The following is a 15,828-nucleotide window of genomic DNA, read 5'->3' as shown; positions in this document are numbered from 1 at the left end:
CTGCAGTTCCAGGGGGTTCATGATCAAACATACTGCCCACCTTCTGACTGAGAGATGATACACTCAAAGTACCACCTGAAACATACTGTTTGTTGTATACATGGCTAATTCCCTTCACTATAAACATTTGTAATATGGGTTTTGTTTTATTCTGCTCTCAATGAAGAGGGTGGGAGGGGAAAAAAGGTAGATTTTTGCTGATGGCAAAAAGTAGGTAAGATAAGCCAAGAGACTTTTATTAAATACTGTGTGCTTCTGAAGTGCATGATACACTTCTAAGGGGCAGAGGGGACAGGAGATACAATGTTTAGAGAAGGCCCAGACAGTTCTCTGCCCTGCGAGAGCTTACCATCTAATGGAGGACATGGACAGATAACTATAATAGATGATGATAAAGGGCATTTAAAGGGTTACAAAACAAAATGCTATCTATGTTCCAAGCTTCCTTAGAGTGGTATTCTTTGAAGCTGTGTAATATTAGTTGCTCCCCCCTTTTCTTTCCTTGGAGAAACAGAATATTGCTTTTCCATAAATCCTGCTGTCCCCCAGCACAGCTGTCAGAAGACAATATCATGTGCCTGGCATTCCCAGGGCCTAAGTCAATGACTGCTGAATCACAGAAGAACAGGGGACCAAATGGGGGGGGGCTGAATAACAGAAGAACAGGGGACCAAATTGGGGGGGGGTAAAAGGAGCTTGAGCAGCTAGCTGCATCTGGTTATTTTAAGTCTTTGGCAACAATTCCTAAAGTGTGATAGGAGAGGAAATGGTCCCCAATTTGGCTAGGAGGGAAGAGACAGAGTCAGAGAGTACAGAGAGGGCCTGAGGTGGCAAGGAAAAGAATAGAGAGCGACAAGCATGAAAGAGAATTGGCAAAGATGACAAAAAGAAAATGACAATTCTTAGCCTGGCCGGGGAAGGCCAGGTACACTAAAGCACTGTTGGTGAAGCTATGTCCAGCCACTCTGGAAATTGATCAGAAATTATATTCAAGAAATAAACCGTACAGAGCTCCCCTTTGTCCCAGTGATACCACCATTGAGTGACCTCAAGAGATCAAAGAAAGAAAGGACCTAGACTGCATAAAAATATTTAAAACAGCACTTTTTTGTTGAAATAGAGAACCAGAAACTGAAGGGTGCCCACCAGACAGGAAATGGAATAAAATATGCTATATGAACGTAAGAGAATATATTACTGTGCCATATGAAATGATCAAACAGATAGGTTTTTTTTTTATCCCTTACCTTCTGTCTTAGAATCAATACTAAGTGCCATTTGCAAGGCAGAAGAGTGGAAAAGGCTAGACAACAAAGGTTAAGTGACTTGCTGAGGGTCAAACAGCTGGGAAATGTCTGAAGCCAGATTTGAACCCAGGAGCTCCTGTTTCTAGGCCTGGCTCTCTACCCACTGAGCCACCCACCTGCCCCTAAAGGGATAGTTTCTGAGAAACCTGGGAGGTCCTGTATGACACCAACTAAAGAGAGCAGAAGCAGGAGATCAATTTATACAATAACTAAAGACAAACAACTTTGAGAGACTCAAGAACTTTGATCCATGGAGAGGAGTTACAACTATAGCTCCAGCAGAAGAGGGATGCTACCCATCTCCCAAGAGAGAAGCAATGTGACTCATGGCACTGAATGGCACATTTTTGGACATGGTCAATGTGTGTGTGTGTGTGTGTGTGTGTGTGTGTGTGTGCACTTGGCTTATTTGTTTTTAATTTTTAATTTTAGTTTTTCTTTTTTAATGGGTAGGGTTAGAAGGTAAAAGGAAATTAGGGACAGAAATAGAAGAAACAGACAAAAGGGTCACTAAAGAACTTTTCAGTTGCATGAAAGAGAACAGAAGGAAGTTCAGGAGACACAGACAAGCAAAAGAGCTTTGAAACGAATATGCTGAATTTATTTTATATACATATAAATATATATGTAAATATATATATATATATATATATATAATATATATATTCCCCCCCCCCCCCAAAGAAAGCTCCATGTCAGGATGATTAGTTGATTCAAGTGGAATCCTTTTTCATTCTCTGCTTATACAAGTGCTTTTATTTGTTGGTGTTTAAGTTCAGAATAACAAAAACTACGAATTTTGTTAAGAATGAGGTTTGAGGAAAATCCACCTGGTTTGACAATTAAGAGATCACTAGTAACAACTTTAGGAGCATACACAGTAGAAATGTGGGGGCAGCTGGGTAGCTCAGTGGATTGAGAGCCAGACCTAGAGATGGGAGGTTCTAGGTTCAGATGAGGCCTCAGTTACTTCCTAGCTGTGTGACTGGTCAGGCAGCACTTAACCCCCATTGCCTAGCCCTTACTGTTCTTCTGCCTTGAAACTGATACTTATTATTGATTTTAAGACAGAAGGTAAGGTTTTTAAATATATATGTATATATATCATGATTTTAATAAAGAAGACATTAGTAAATGTTCAGAACTAATTTTTTTTAGTAAAATCTTAACTTCTTTCTTAGAGTAAAGTATCAGTTTCAAGACAGAAGAGCTAAGAAATTGGAGTTAAGTGATTTGCCCAGGGTCACACAAGTATAAGACCAAATTTGAACGCAGGTCCTCCCAAATCCAGACTTGGTTCTCTATCCACTGGGCTACCTAGCTGCCCCAGAACTATTCTTTCAGACTGATGGATTCTTTCCCAGACAGGAAGAAAACGATCTTATTCCTAAAACTATAAAAGCAGTGCTTAAAAGCCAATGAAAGGAGAGTTACTCCAGCCGTGGCCACGATGTTTGGCAAATGTCTATCAAAGATCAGTGCAAAGTTTTACTTGGAGATCTGGCAATTAATCGACTTCCATTAATCACTACCAGTACTGTACTGGAAGGTGTTAATGAGCATGTTGGGCAGAAAAACTACAAGAATTTTAATAGGTGAAGGAAAAAGCAGCAGTAAAATGGTAGAAGCCAAAGGAGATAAAAAGCTCCATCTCTCCATGCTCCTTTGAGAAATGGTTTTTTAAAGTTCTATTCACATTTTTATTTTAACATCACATTCATTTCTGAATACCCCTACCAAGTGAGCCTTCCCATGCAATAAACATTTATCACACACACAGAGTTCAACAAAACCAAACAACCACCTCATCTAACAGTAAATGCAAAACTCCATTCCTATGGCCATTCTACTTTTCCAAGGAAAGGAAAGGCAGGAGTGGGGGACAACTTACAAAAATGAACAATATGGAAATGTTTTGCAAATGATAATACATGTAAATCCCAGATCACTGGGAGGGGGAAGGGAAGAGAGGGAGGGAGGTAAATCTGATGATATAACTTGGGAAAATTTGTGTAGAAATTTGTAATACATGTAACTGGTAAAAAAAATTTTTTTTAAATAGGGGGCAGCTCAGTGGATTGAGAGCCAGGCCTAGAGATGGGAGGTCCTAGGTTCAAATGTGACCTCAAACACTTCCTAGCTGTGTGACCCTGGGCAAATCACTTAACTCCCATTGCCTAGCCCTTACCACTCTTCTGCCTTGGAACATCAATACACAGTATTGATTCCAAGATGGAAGGTAAGGTTTAAAAAATTTTCTTAATTAAAAAAAAAGAAAGAAAAAATAAAATAAAAATAAAAAGGCAGTGCCAAGCTCAGGGCTACCTGATACTTCAGACCCTCACACCAAGGTGCTCCTGAATGGTGGGGATCCTTCTGTAGGCTGACATCAATACTGAGTGTGTTCAATTACAGTATCAAAGAACCCAATCTGGCTGATTGTCACCTGCCATAGAAGCTGTCCTATTGCCAGAGCTGATGACATGGCAGGGCAGAGCTAGTCTGAACTCCATGGCAGGTATAAACAGTCTTTGGAAAGGGACAGTCATAAATGTCAGTCATTATGGCACACAATGGAGAAGCAAACAGCAAATCACATTCCAGTATCTTTCTTCCATGCAAAACCCACAACGAGTCAGACAGGATTGTACAACAAAGCACACAGCAAGTTCTAATCAAAAGTACATAGATTTAGAACTGGAGACTGCTTTAGGAACAATCTGGTCCAAACCTTACTTACTTTACTGATAAGAAAACTGAGGTTCCAAGAAGGAAAGCATGAGATTGCCTAAGCAAACTCAGAATTTGAACTCTGTTCCTTGGACTCCACATCCATTGTCCTTTTCATTGCACTGCTTGGACAGTGCCCTTTCATTCTTCCCAAAGGGGACAACTAGGGCCAAGTAGCCTTTCATTTTGGGAAGCTCTGCTGGCTGGCAGGCAGTGGGGTCTTGATTTAGAGTCCATGCATCAGAGAATCACAGGCCTCAGAGTTCAAAGGACAAGGTGAAGGGAAAAGAGATAGGAAACCTGAGTTCATATCCTATCCCTGCTCAGATGAGTTCTAAACAAGGCTTCTAGCAAGTCACAGTGTTTTGGAGCCTCAGTTTCCTCTTCTGTAACAGAGGTGCAACATGTAGACAGGGCACTGAACTTGAGAGTTACGAAGGTAAAAGAGTCTAGCTGTGTGACTTTCTAGCTATGTGACTCTGGACCAGTCACTTCACCTTTTGACTACCTCATCTGCAAAATGGGGACAATAGCCTCTACCTACCAAGGTTGTTATGATGATAAAATGAGATAATACAGGATGTTCCAAAAGTCTTCGCTTAAGTCTAAGCTGTTTTAACCTTAAAATTCTTCTTATAAAGAGCATTACAAATTTTAAAGATATTTCTATCTATGTCTAGATGTCATATTATATACTTATGTTTATCTATAGCTATATAACTAGGTAGATCTCTATCTAGGTAGAGGTCCCATATATAATGTATGTGGATACCTATAGCGATATATCTAGAAATATCTATATCTGGATGTCCCATTATATTTAGTTTAATCTATATCTATTTCTTGTTAACTAGTATGCCTGTTTAGCTATCCTTTTGTCTACATATGTGCATACTTAATAGCAATATATCTAATGCCCCATTATCTACATGGGTATGTTTATATATTCTTGCTGTCCAGATATATCTAGCTAGATGTCCCATTATATTTACGCATATCTGTGGCTATTTACATAGATATAACTATAGCTATCTGTTTTATCATGTGTCTGTAGCTATATATTGTAGATATTTTTATTTCTCTCTAGCTAGCTAGAGATCACATTATTTAACTATATGTGGATCTATAGCAATAGCTACCTATTATCTAGATATACAGATCGCTCTTATCCAGGTATATTTTAGTGAGATGTCCTATGACATCCATATGTGCAATTCTATAGCTATGTATCCAGATGTCCCATTAGATAACAGGTGTATCTGTGGCTAGAGACATATTTCTCTTCCTCTCTATTCATCTAGCTAGCTATTATATTCTTGAGATATCTGTGTCTATCTCCAGAGCTACCTCTAGCTAGACAGAGAGAACTCTCTTTAGATAGATCTGCATCTATCTGGATGACATAGCTCTATAATCCATCTACATATATATGTAGCTATACGCACAAATGTACACATGCATACAAGTACATACAACATGCATGTGTTATAGATAAGACAAAATGCACCTATACCTATATTGTGTTGCATGTGTAATGTTCAGATGTGTGCATCTATACCCCTGTGGATATATCTGTGGGTAGATGTGCATAGAAGTATATTTTCATATACGTGCATGATGTATAATTGGATAATTATCTGTAACACAGGGATAATATGACAAATAATTGGGTGGCATAACGAATAAGCCACTGGGGCTTAGAATCAGAAAGCCCTGAGTTCGAATCCTGCCTCCTAGCTTCATCAGTTGTGTGTGACCCAGGGCGAGTCCCTTCCCTTCTACTGGCCTCAGTTTACTCAGCTATAACATGTGAGTGGTACTAAGAGCACTTCCCTCGGGGGTTGAGGGAGGAACAAGGAGTACTCTAAAAGGAGGCTGGATACGCATCTATCATCCCCGCAACGCGGAGAAGCGCGAATGTAGCGGTCCTGGGTCGATCACTTGGGAGGGAGAAGGTCTGGGTACGAGTCCCGTCTGCCCCTCTTGGGGCGGGGAAGAAAGGGTGCTCCCTCCTCCTCTTATCCCTGCACCTCCCTCCCTCCTTCCCTCCCCCACCCCATCCTCACCATCTTTCTTCCGAATCGGCCCCCCTGCAGTCAAACACGCGCAAATACCGCCCTGGCCCTTCTCTCCCGGCGCCAGGGAAATGGAGTACGTCTCCTAGCAACCGCCGGCGGAGTCTTCGTACGAGATCTCGCCTGACCTCGCGAGATCTTGCCCTTTTGCACCACCTCTCCTTTCCTCTCCCCCCAACTCCCAACCCTTTCACCACTACCCCACCCTAAACCCGGTTCCCTCGCCCCGCCTACTCCCTGGGAGCGGTGGCCTTGGCAACAGCCAGGATCGAGTCCCTAGCAACGGAGGCCAGGGACTGGGCGTGGCCTGGCGGCTCACGAGCCGCAGTTGCAGGTCTCCGGGGCATGTGGAGGCTGCTGAACTCCGAGCTGCTAGTGCACAGCAGGCCCTGCCTAAGAGCCCGGGCAAGACCCCTGCGCCGCCCTCCGAGGAAGCGGGGGGGCGGTTTGGAAAGGCTCTTTGTGGCGGGAGCGAGAGGCGAGGATGGATTTTAGGGGAATGCGGCAGTGAAAATACATGAACACCCTGGGCAAGTCACCATTACCTACCCTTACCGCTCTTCTGCCTTGGAACCGATACACACTATTGATTCTAAGACGGAAGGTGAGGGCTTTAGAAACTAACTAAGTAAAAGAAGCTTACCCGCTTGGTATCTCTTTTGTCCGCAGGCTGTATGAATATTTGTTCCCCCTGACACACACAAGGAAAGATACATGGAAATCTGTATCAGCGTACACCTCTACGTACCGGGTGTCCCAGACTCTTAGCATCATTCTAAGCTATCAGAGCCCAAAACTGCGCTAAGATTTCGGGACGTGCTATAGGTAGTACAATGGAAAAGCGATTTCACACATACACCGATTTAATCCGTGGTATCCTAGATTAGCCTCATTTTGCCAGGAGGGATGATGCTAGGTGACGTGCTCCAGGTCACTCAGGCTAATTGAGAAGCAGAGTCCGAATCAGACTCGGGCTCTTTCCACTGAGTCCTGCTGATTCACGTACGTATGTCTGTCTGTCTGCAGCTCTTAGGAAGGCATGGATCCATTGCTTTGCAAGGGGGTCTAAAAGACTTAAAACCCAGAAATTTGGGTCTCTGTTTAGGCTTCTTTTTTTTTTAACCCTTACCTTCTGTCTTGAAATCAATACCGTGTATTGGCTCCAAGGCAGAAGAGTGGTAAGGGCTAGGCAATGGGGGTCAAGTGACTTGCCCAGGGTCACACAGCTGGGAAGTGTCTGAGGCCAGATTTGAACCTAGGGCCTCCGGTCTCTAGGCCTGGCTCTCAATCCACTGAGCGACCCAGCTGCCCCCTCTATCTAGGCTTCTTTGCAAAGCAGCCAGTACAGTACTTGCCAGAAGTACTGCTCTACAGATATATATATATATATATATATATATATATATATATTTGAGATTGAGATATATATGTAATATATACATTATTATTTATAAGTTGCTGAATATGCATGTACAAAAGGAATATCCATGCATGTCTCTGCATGAATAATCTTTATTCTATATCCTCTCCAGTGCATTTTCTTGTTTGCAAAGCCCTTTCCATACATGGCTTTCCTTTAAGCCCCAAAACAACCATAGAGGTTAGTCCAACAAAATGTAGAGCTGAAAAGATGGTATCTGTGTTCTCAGAGCTGGAAGGGACCTTGGAAGGCATTTAGTTCAACCACCTCATTTCATAGATAAGAAAACTCAGGTCAAGAAATCATCTTAATTTAAGCTCCTAAGGAATAGGGATTGTTGCATTCTTTATCCTTGCATCCCCAGGTCCTAGGTCAGTGCCTGACATAGATAGTAGGCACTTAATTACATGCTTATGGATTGATTAACTCACTCAAGGTCACACACAAATAAGTAGCTCGTAGAAAGAATTGGGATTCAAACTCAGGCCCTCTGACTCTAAATCCAATGCTCTTTCACTATCCCAAGCTGCTTGGAATTCCCATTTTATAGATGAGAAAATTGAGGCTCTGAGAGTTTAAGCAATTTGCCCAACATCACACAGCCAAGACTCAAACCCAGGTCCTCTGATTCTCTAGGACTAAAAATAATCTTTCTGCTCTAAAACTGCCTTTATACTAATACATATATTCATCTATATCTGTTCTAGAGGGGCAAATGACCATTAAGACCCTAGCATTTTATGTACTCCTTTGCACCACTCTCCTTAGGTTGGTTAGCCCCAGCTATGTTATAAATGGTGACAGGCCAGAGGTGATTCCTCAAATTAGATCTAAAATCTAGCTCTGCTCACCTGCAGCTAGCTGCCTGTTATATAACTTGGACACTGAGACAAGGATCTGCTTTTTTTTCCTCCAGAATAAAATGAGATGATATATAACCCTGCTTGTTCTTTGAAGATTCGTGCCTGCGGCTGCCACAGCATTAAATCAGAGATGATGGAAAGAGCCAGAAGACCTTTTGTAACATCTGATTAAGAGGGTCTATATATGTCTTAAAAAAAAAAAAACCAAACCAGCCAGCATATTCTCACCACCTAATTAGTCTCCCCTGATACTTGAAATCAGAAATCCTCTCTCCTTGCTTCTGGCCCAGATTTTAAATCAGAAATTGTCTTTCCCTGGTATCAGGCCCAAAGGTACCCTCATTCTACCAATTGTCAAAAGGAGAGCCCAGCAGGGAGAGCCCAGAAGGCAAATGCCACCAATCTGGGGATGTCAGCAAAGTGATGTCGTGTTGACCCTTAATAATCCCCAAACTGTTCTGTTAGCTCACTTGAGTGGGTCTTGCTAAGCTTCTCTCAGTGGGTGGGTTCTTTGATTTCCATTACAGTGTACCAACCATGGAGTTGGCATGTGACATTTGCAGCAGACACATCTTAATTCTGACCTCTTATTCAATAGAGCTCTATTTCCATAGCTCATGCCAAATCCCTCTAGTGCTCCTGGGCAATAGAGAGGACTTAGCCCCACTATTCCCAACTCTGGGGCATTTTTTTCCAGGATGTCCTCCATGCCTGGAATTCTCTCTCTCTTTGTATCTACCCCCTGGCTTCCCTGGTTTCAAGACTCAATTAAAATCCTACCTTCCAAAACAAGGCTTTCTGGATCTCCTTTAATGCTAGGGCCTTCTTTCTGATTATTAGAGCTCCATTTTATTCTGAATATAGCTTGTTCATACATATTCTTTGCATGTTGTCTCCCCCATTAGAATATGAACACCTTGAGAGCAGGAACCTTTTCGATAAACTCAAATATAAAAACCTCCATTGGGGGCAGCTAGTTGGCTCAATGGATAGAGAGAGGCAATTCTGGAGACAAGAAGTTCTGGGTTCAAATATGACCTCAGACTTGTGTGACCCTGGGCAAGTCACTTAACTCTAGTTGCCCAGCCCTTATTGCTCTTCTGCCTTGGAACCAATAGACAGTATCCATTCTAAGTCAGAAGGTAAGAGTTTAAAAAACAAAAACCATCTATTGGCATTCAAAACCCTTCACAACCTGGCTGCCTCCCATCTTTCCAGTCTTCTTAAGCCTTAAATACCTTATTTCTCAACCCTCACATCCTCTGTGATCCAGTGACACTGGCCTCCTTTGCTGTTCCTTGAACAAGATGCTCCATTTCCTAACAGTGCATTTTTTCTACTGGCTGTCCCTCGTGCATGGAATTCTTTCCCTCCTCCTCTCTCCATCTTCTGCCTTCTCTGACTTTCTTCAAGTCTCACCTAAAATCCTACCTTCTACAGGAATCCTTTTCTGATCCCCTTAATATGACTATGATGAGGGGGCAGCTGGGTAGCTCAGTGGATTGAGAACCAGCCCTAGAGACAGGAGGTCCTAGGTTCAAATCTGGCCTCAGATACTTCCCAGCTGTGTGACCCTGGGCAAGTCACTTGACCCCCATTGCCTAGCCCTTACCACTCTTCTGCCTTGGAGCCAATACACAGTATTGACTCCAAGACGGAAGGTAAGGGTTTAAAAAAAATATGACTATGATGAATTCCCTCTGATGATTATCTTCAATTTATCTTGCAAGTTAGCTCTCTTTTTTGTAACCATTACTGTCTCAGTATCAATTCTTTTTTTTTTTAAACCTTTATCTTAGAATGGATACTAAAGCAGAAGAGCAACAATGGCTAGGCAATTGGTATTAAGTGACTTGCCCACAGTCACACACAGCTGGGAGGTATCTGAGGTTATATTTGAGCCCAGATCATCCCAATGGCTCTATCTGCTGTGCTACCTCCAGCTGCCCCCAATTTACCTTTTATATAGTTTATCTGTACATAGTTGCTTGCATGTTAGCTTTCCCCATTACACTATGAGCTCTTTGAGAGCAAGGACTGTCTTTTGCCTTTCTTTTTTCTCCCCAGTACTTAGCCTGGTGTCTGGCACATGGTAGGTACTTTAAAAATGCTTGTTAGGATTGATTGATTGACTGATGTACCAGAGTGATGAGAACTCCCTCCACCCAAGTAACCCCATCTGTAACTTAAGAGTAAGTGACTTGCCCATGATGACATGGCTGGGAAGTATCAGAGATGGGTCTTCAGGACTTCACACGCTATATATGCCACACAGTACAGTGTTTTGGCTTCATAGATTTCACTGCAAACCAAATGACTCCCAGGAAAAATAGACAAGTGTGTGTACACACCATTTCTGATTTTCTTGAACTCTGGCTTGAGTTCAGCTCCTCTTCCTCCATTGGTCTTGTGACTGGCTCCAAAAAGAAGAATCTTGGACAAAAGGACTAAAGACTCTTCACCACTAGCAAAGTTGGGACTGGTAGCCCTCTGGAGTGTGCTTGCTGTTGCCTGAGGTGTATGCTCAGAGAGATGCATTTGTTTAGGGCAGGGCTGCCAATCTAAAACTGGGCTTTTAGTAAGTGAATGTGATGCATCCAAGAGGCAATCTTCTTTTCTCTCTTCCAGACATTGATTGGTTTGGAAGGTTAGTCTGGAAGAGGAGGAGGAGGAGGAAGAGGAAGAAGAGGAGAGGGAGGAAGGAGAGGGGGGAGAGGAGGAGAAGGAGAAAGGAGAGGGGGGAAAGGAGGAGAAAGAGGAGGGAAAGGAGGAGGAGGAGGGAGAGCTGGTTGGAAGGACCACACCGGTCAAATTGGCTTGATTCATGCAGTTACACCGTGATGGGTCCCCTTTTAAGCAGCAGTGATTCATTTATAAGGGGCAAATTGGTCTTTGTGATGGCTGATGGTGTCACTATGTCTTATGCAGTCAGAGGCTCAAACAAGGGGCTATCACTATGCCAACTTCTGGATGCCAGGGTCTACTTGGCATGGTAAAGAGAGTATCTCCCTCTCTCTGGAGGACTGGTGGCAAGAAAGATGGTACAGCTGGAAGTCTCAGAGAGTTAATTATTATTATTATTATTTAACGCTGAATTAGCAGCTACAATGTGTTAGGTGCTTTGAGACTGATGTACAAAGAATTGGCCTTTTGTTTCAAAAATCTGCCTTGTAGTTCCTTTGTAAATGATAAGGACAATGGAAAATACCACCCCCACCTCCCGGCTCATCCTATGGTAACTGTCTCTTCAGCTTCAGGGGAGCTCGAGTTCTGAATTAATATTATCACAGAACAGTTGGAGAGTTTTATTTTGTTAATATCAATGTGGATTATAGAGATTAATATATCAAGGAGCTTAGGCAAGCCTAGCTCTGAGACTCCCCTTAGATCCAGACAGGGATCCCACAGGGATGTCTCTACTTTTCATATTGGATTTTGGTTCAAAATTAAAGAAGATACTCTCTTCTCACTTGGAGAGATCAAAAAGTTTTATTTGGACTAGAACTGGGATGCTCACCCGTTAGTATCCAGCAATCCAGATAAATACTCCATTACCCTCCTTCAATTCCATTTGATTTAGGACACGTTTATTACATACCTACTTAGGTGCTAAGAATAGAATGCGAAGCTTTTTTTTCATAAAGCTTACTTAGGGAGATCAGGAAATAAAGGTACACAAACCAGGTTAACTCGGCTCTTATTCCCTCAGGTTAGACTCTTCCCCATCATCAATTCCTTAGCTGAGGCCCTTTGGCTGGCATAGTTTCTGACACAGAGGAAAACTACATGGTTCCTCTACAATTATGGGGTTTTAGTCATGACCATCTCTCTTTTGCTCCACTTATGCCTAGGAAAAGAATTGGGAGGGCACTAAGGAAGTGACTTGAAGGCTCAGCTTTGATGACTATACTGTAACAGACTGAATCTCTGTTGTCCAAGGAACAAACTCGCTAAATCTGCGTCACTGGGCTGGCTAGAGAAGGATGCATTTTCTGGCCACAGCCACTTTGGAGTACCTGAATACCAAAGATGGGCTGGGGTCTGAGAGTACCAATAATTGAAATTGTTGGTCCTGGGAACACTGATGTTATTATTGCCTATGCAGCCAAATACATGTGCTTCGGCACATATGAAACTATACATTTTTTGAGGGCAGACATGGTGTTTTGTGTCATTTTGGAGTCCCCAGAATCTGGCTCAGGATCTTACACATAACGCACACAACAAATTTCTGTTGAATTGAATCATAGTCAACCAAATAAATCTAGTAAAGAAGGCAAGAACCCAATTTTGGGCTTCTCTAGATTCAGGAACTGATCATTTAAAGGCTTATTTAAGGGGAAGCTATGTAGCATAGTAAAAAGAGAGCCAGGCTTGTAGTTGGGAGGACCTGGGTTCAAATTTGACCTCAGACACTGCCTAGCTATGTGACTCTAGGCAAATCATTTAATCCCCACTGCCTAGCCTTTACTGTTTTTCTGCCTTAGAACCAATACAGAGTATTGATCAATAGAATCAATAGAGATTGACTCCAAGAGTTTTGAAAAATAATAATAAAGTTTTATTTGCCACCAACTCCAGTCCATCCTTTCCAACTATGACAGCATGGCAGTTGATCCTGGACTGCTTCAGGCACCTCAAGAACAGCTGGAATTTCCTATAATGGTCAGCCTTCCTCTTTTATTCAAAATCAGCTCCACAAATATGTATTTTTTAAAAGCTACCTACTTTGTGCATGATACTATGCAAGGAACTGGGGATTCAAGAACAAAAATGAAACATTCTCTGTCCTCAGGGAGCTTATAGTCTACTGGAGAATATACTATGTACACAAAGAATTTGAAGATGAAGGGGGTGCCAACAACTTGGAGAGGAGGAATGTGGTCCAGGAAGTCTTCATGGAAGAGAAGGGACCTGTGCTGAACCAGAAGGAGAGAGGGTACAAAATCTAAAAGGTAAGGATGAAGAGGGGTTCTCTTCTAGGCATGGGGGACATTAGTTAGGAAGTTTCAGCAGCTTTGGATCTTCCCAAACTTTGTGGATGCTGTAGCACCCATGTAAACAAAGCAGATGTAACCATAAAATATAAAGCTCCTTCTGGGACATATCCATCTTGAGGAATAATCTCAGAACCATAGAAAGGTTCCAAGGAGATCTGGTGTAGTCCACAACCCATCAAAAGTTCCTAGCTTTTGTAGAAAACCTGGGGAAAGCTGAGATGATCCATCAAGAGTCTAGTTGAAGGGGCAGTTAGGGGACTTGATGGATAGAGCATCAGGCCAGCAGTGAGGTCCTGGGTTCAAATTTGAGCTCAGATACTTCTGGCTATGTGACCCTGGGCAAGTCACTTAACCCCCATTGCTTAGCCCTTACCACTCTTTTGCCTTAGAACCAACTGATTCTAAGACAGAAGGTAAGGTGTTTTTTGTTTTTGTTTTTTTTAAATAGGCTAGCTGGGTGGCTGGACCCCAGTGTTAAAGATGCCCTGTTAAGTCAAATGGTTGTCTTCGGGACTGATGCTAGCCAGCAGTCATTACTTTCCTGGTGTATGTGTGTGTACACCTTGGGGGCCAGCCTCTTACATCTGTATCCCAATGTAATCAAGCTCAAGTAAATGTCAAGAGGATCTTCAAGAGGGAAGAAGAGAGGAGGAGATATCACACTAAGGCAGCATGCAGAGGTATGCGTAAGAAGGAAAAGCAGCTTGCCAGCAGCCGGATTCATTCCTGAGGGATTTGCCATTAGCCTGCTAAAGATGCTAAAGGATGCTTCTAAAACTAGAACTGGGTTTCAGGAGATTCAGAATATATTTTGCTCTTCAATCTTCTTCTCCCTTGTTCTCATTTTACGTCAAACTGTAGTTTCCCAAAGGACCTTGCTCTCTGACATGACCTCTACTCAGAAGAAAAGCACAGGAATGCTACCCTAGGGACATCCTCAAAGAGGCACTGGGGCAGGGGTATGGGGGCTCTAGTGGTGTGTGTTGGGGGTGGTTATTGGAACACTCAACAGTAGCATCAAATTTGAGAGTTGGAATTGATGACCTCAGAGCACATCCAGACTCAACCTGTACACAAAAGGAACCTCCCTCCACTAACTATAATGTGCCCAACAAGTGGTTCTCCAGCTTCTGCTTGAAAACCTTCAAGGAGGGGATACTTACCATCATCCTAAACAGCTCATTCCACTGTGGGGAAGCTCTAATTGTTGGGGAATTTTCCTAGGCAAATTCAAACCTAAATTTGCCTCACTTCAACTTCCCAGAAAGAAAAGTCATTATTATCTCATTTACAAAAGAGGAAACAGGCTCAGAAAAGGTAATTTGACCAAAGTGACTAGACTGAGGGATGAGGCTAAAACCTATGTTCTCTAATTCTGAAACTAGCAGCACAGTGTCTTGAACGTAGCAAGTACTTAATAGCTGCTACCTACCCACCTATCTATCATCCATCTATCTATCTATCTATCTATCTATCTATCTATCTATCTATCTATCTATCTATCTATCTATCTATCTATCTATCTGCCTGCCTGTCTGCCTGTTTCTTCTGTTATCTGTCTATTCATATATCTATCCTATCCTCTAACTACCTCCCTATTTAGCCATCTATCTATCCTTTCTATCATCTATCATCCATCCATCCATCTATCTATCTATCTATCTATCTATCTGTCTGTCTGTCTGTCTGTCTGTCTGTCTGTCTGTCTCTCTCTCTCTCTCTGTCTATCTGTCTGTCTGCCTGTTTCTTCTATTATCTATCTATTCATATATCTATCCCATCTTATCCTATCCTCTAACTACCTCCCTATTTAGCCATCTATCTATCCTTTCTATCATCTAACTATCCATTTATCCATTCATTCATTTATCTATCCATTCACCTATCTATTCATCCATCTATCTACCATCTATCCACCTACCTTTCTATCTATCTACCAATCTCTCATTCTATCTATCCATCCACCTGTCCTTCCATTCGTCCATCTGTCTATCTCTGTCTTTTCCCCTTCTATATTGCAATGTACTTAATTTCCAAAAAGAAAAACACCATCCTTTCTCTCTCCCATTTTAATCCAGGGTGTGAGAGAATCACTCAGTGTTTCCAGTGGGTGTTATGTGGCATTCAACAACTGAGGGGTTGGCACCAGAGGTGGCAGAGACCAAAGCCCTTAGTTTTGGGCTCTAAGTAAAGGCTGGTGGGGAGGGGCAGGGAGTGAAGCAGGGCTTCCAATGGTCCTTGTAATCCTATTGAGCCCTGTGCAGCTCTTCTGTCTCCTGCTTCAGTTCAGCCTGGCACCTGTCCTCAGCCTCCCCATCCTCCTTTTTCCTCAGCAGCCTCTCCCAGTGCAGCCTAAGGCCCAAACAGACCATCAGGGCAGCCATACTCTTCTACCTCCCCTCCACAAGCTGCTGCCACCCAAGCTTAGTCTGG

At 42.6% G+C, this 15,828-nt stretch overlaps 1 protein-coding gene and 1 long non-coding RNA gene across 8 annotated transcripts in view; one reads left to right on the top strand and one right to left on the bottom strand.

Moving 5' to 3' along the window:
- Positions 1-11,231, bottom strand: part of GAS8 (growth arrest specific 8) — a 34,329-nt gene extending 23,098 nt beyond the window's left edge. For 2 of the 5 annotated variants that reach the window (XR_008915061.1, XM_056811203.1), the window contains exons 1-2: positions 10,747-11,231; positions 6,756-6,803 (exon numbers count right to left, since the gene is read on the bottom strand). Coding sequence is in view for 2 of the 5 variants with exons in the window: in XM_056811203.1 (XP_056667181.1) it covers positions 6,756-6,803; positions 10,747-10,797 (99 nt within the window). In the remaining 3 variants the exon portion in view is untranslated. Of the gene's footprint in view, positions 1-6,103; positions 6,506-6,755; positions 6,804-10,746 lie in introns of those variants that run through there. The other 3 variants (XR_008915067.1, XM_056811210.1, XR_008915066.1) reach the window with 2 other exon arrangements.
- LOC103101233 (uncharacterized) lies at positions 11,206-14,335 on the top strand. 3 transcript variants are annotated; one of them, XR_001622174.2, is made up of 4 exons: positions 11,206-11,436; positions 12,977-13,060; positions 13,191-13,350; positions 13,844-14,335. It is a non-coding gene; the product is annotated as an uncharacterized LOC103101233 (long non-coding RNA). The 3 variants fall into 3 exon arrangements; XR_008915081.1 differs by having other exon boundaries at positions 11,364-11,458; XR_001622171.2 differs by lacking the exon at positions 11,206-11,436 and adding an exon at positions 11,446-11,630 and having other exon boundaries at positions 13,844-14,334.
- Positions 14,336-15,828: the final 1,493 nt, after the last annotated feature.

Source organism: Monodelphis domestica, chromosome 1 (genome assembly GCF_027887165.1).
Source record: "Monodelphis domestica isolate mMonDom1 chromosome 1, mMonDom1.pri, whole genome shotgun sequence".
Taxonomy (NCBI): domain Eukaryota; kingdom Metazoa; phylum Chordata; class Mammalia; order Didelphimorphia; family Didelphidae; genus Monodelphis; species Monodelphis domestica.
This window is presented reverse-complemented; position numbering and strand designations above follow the sequence as displayed.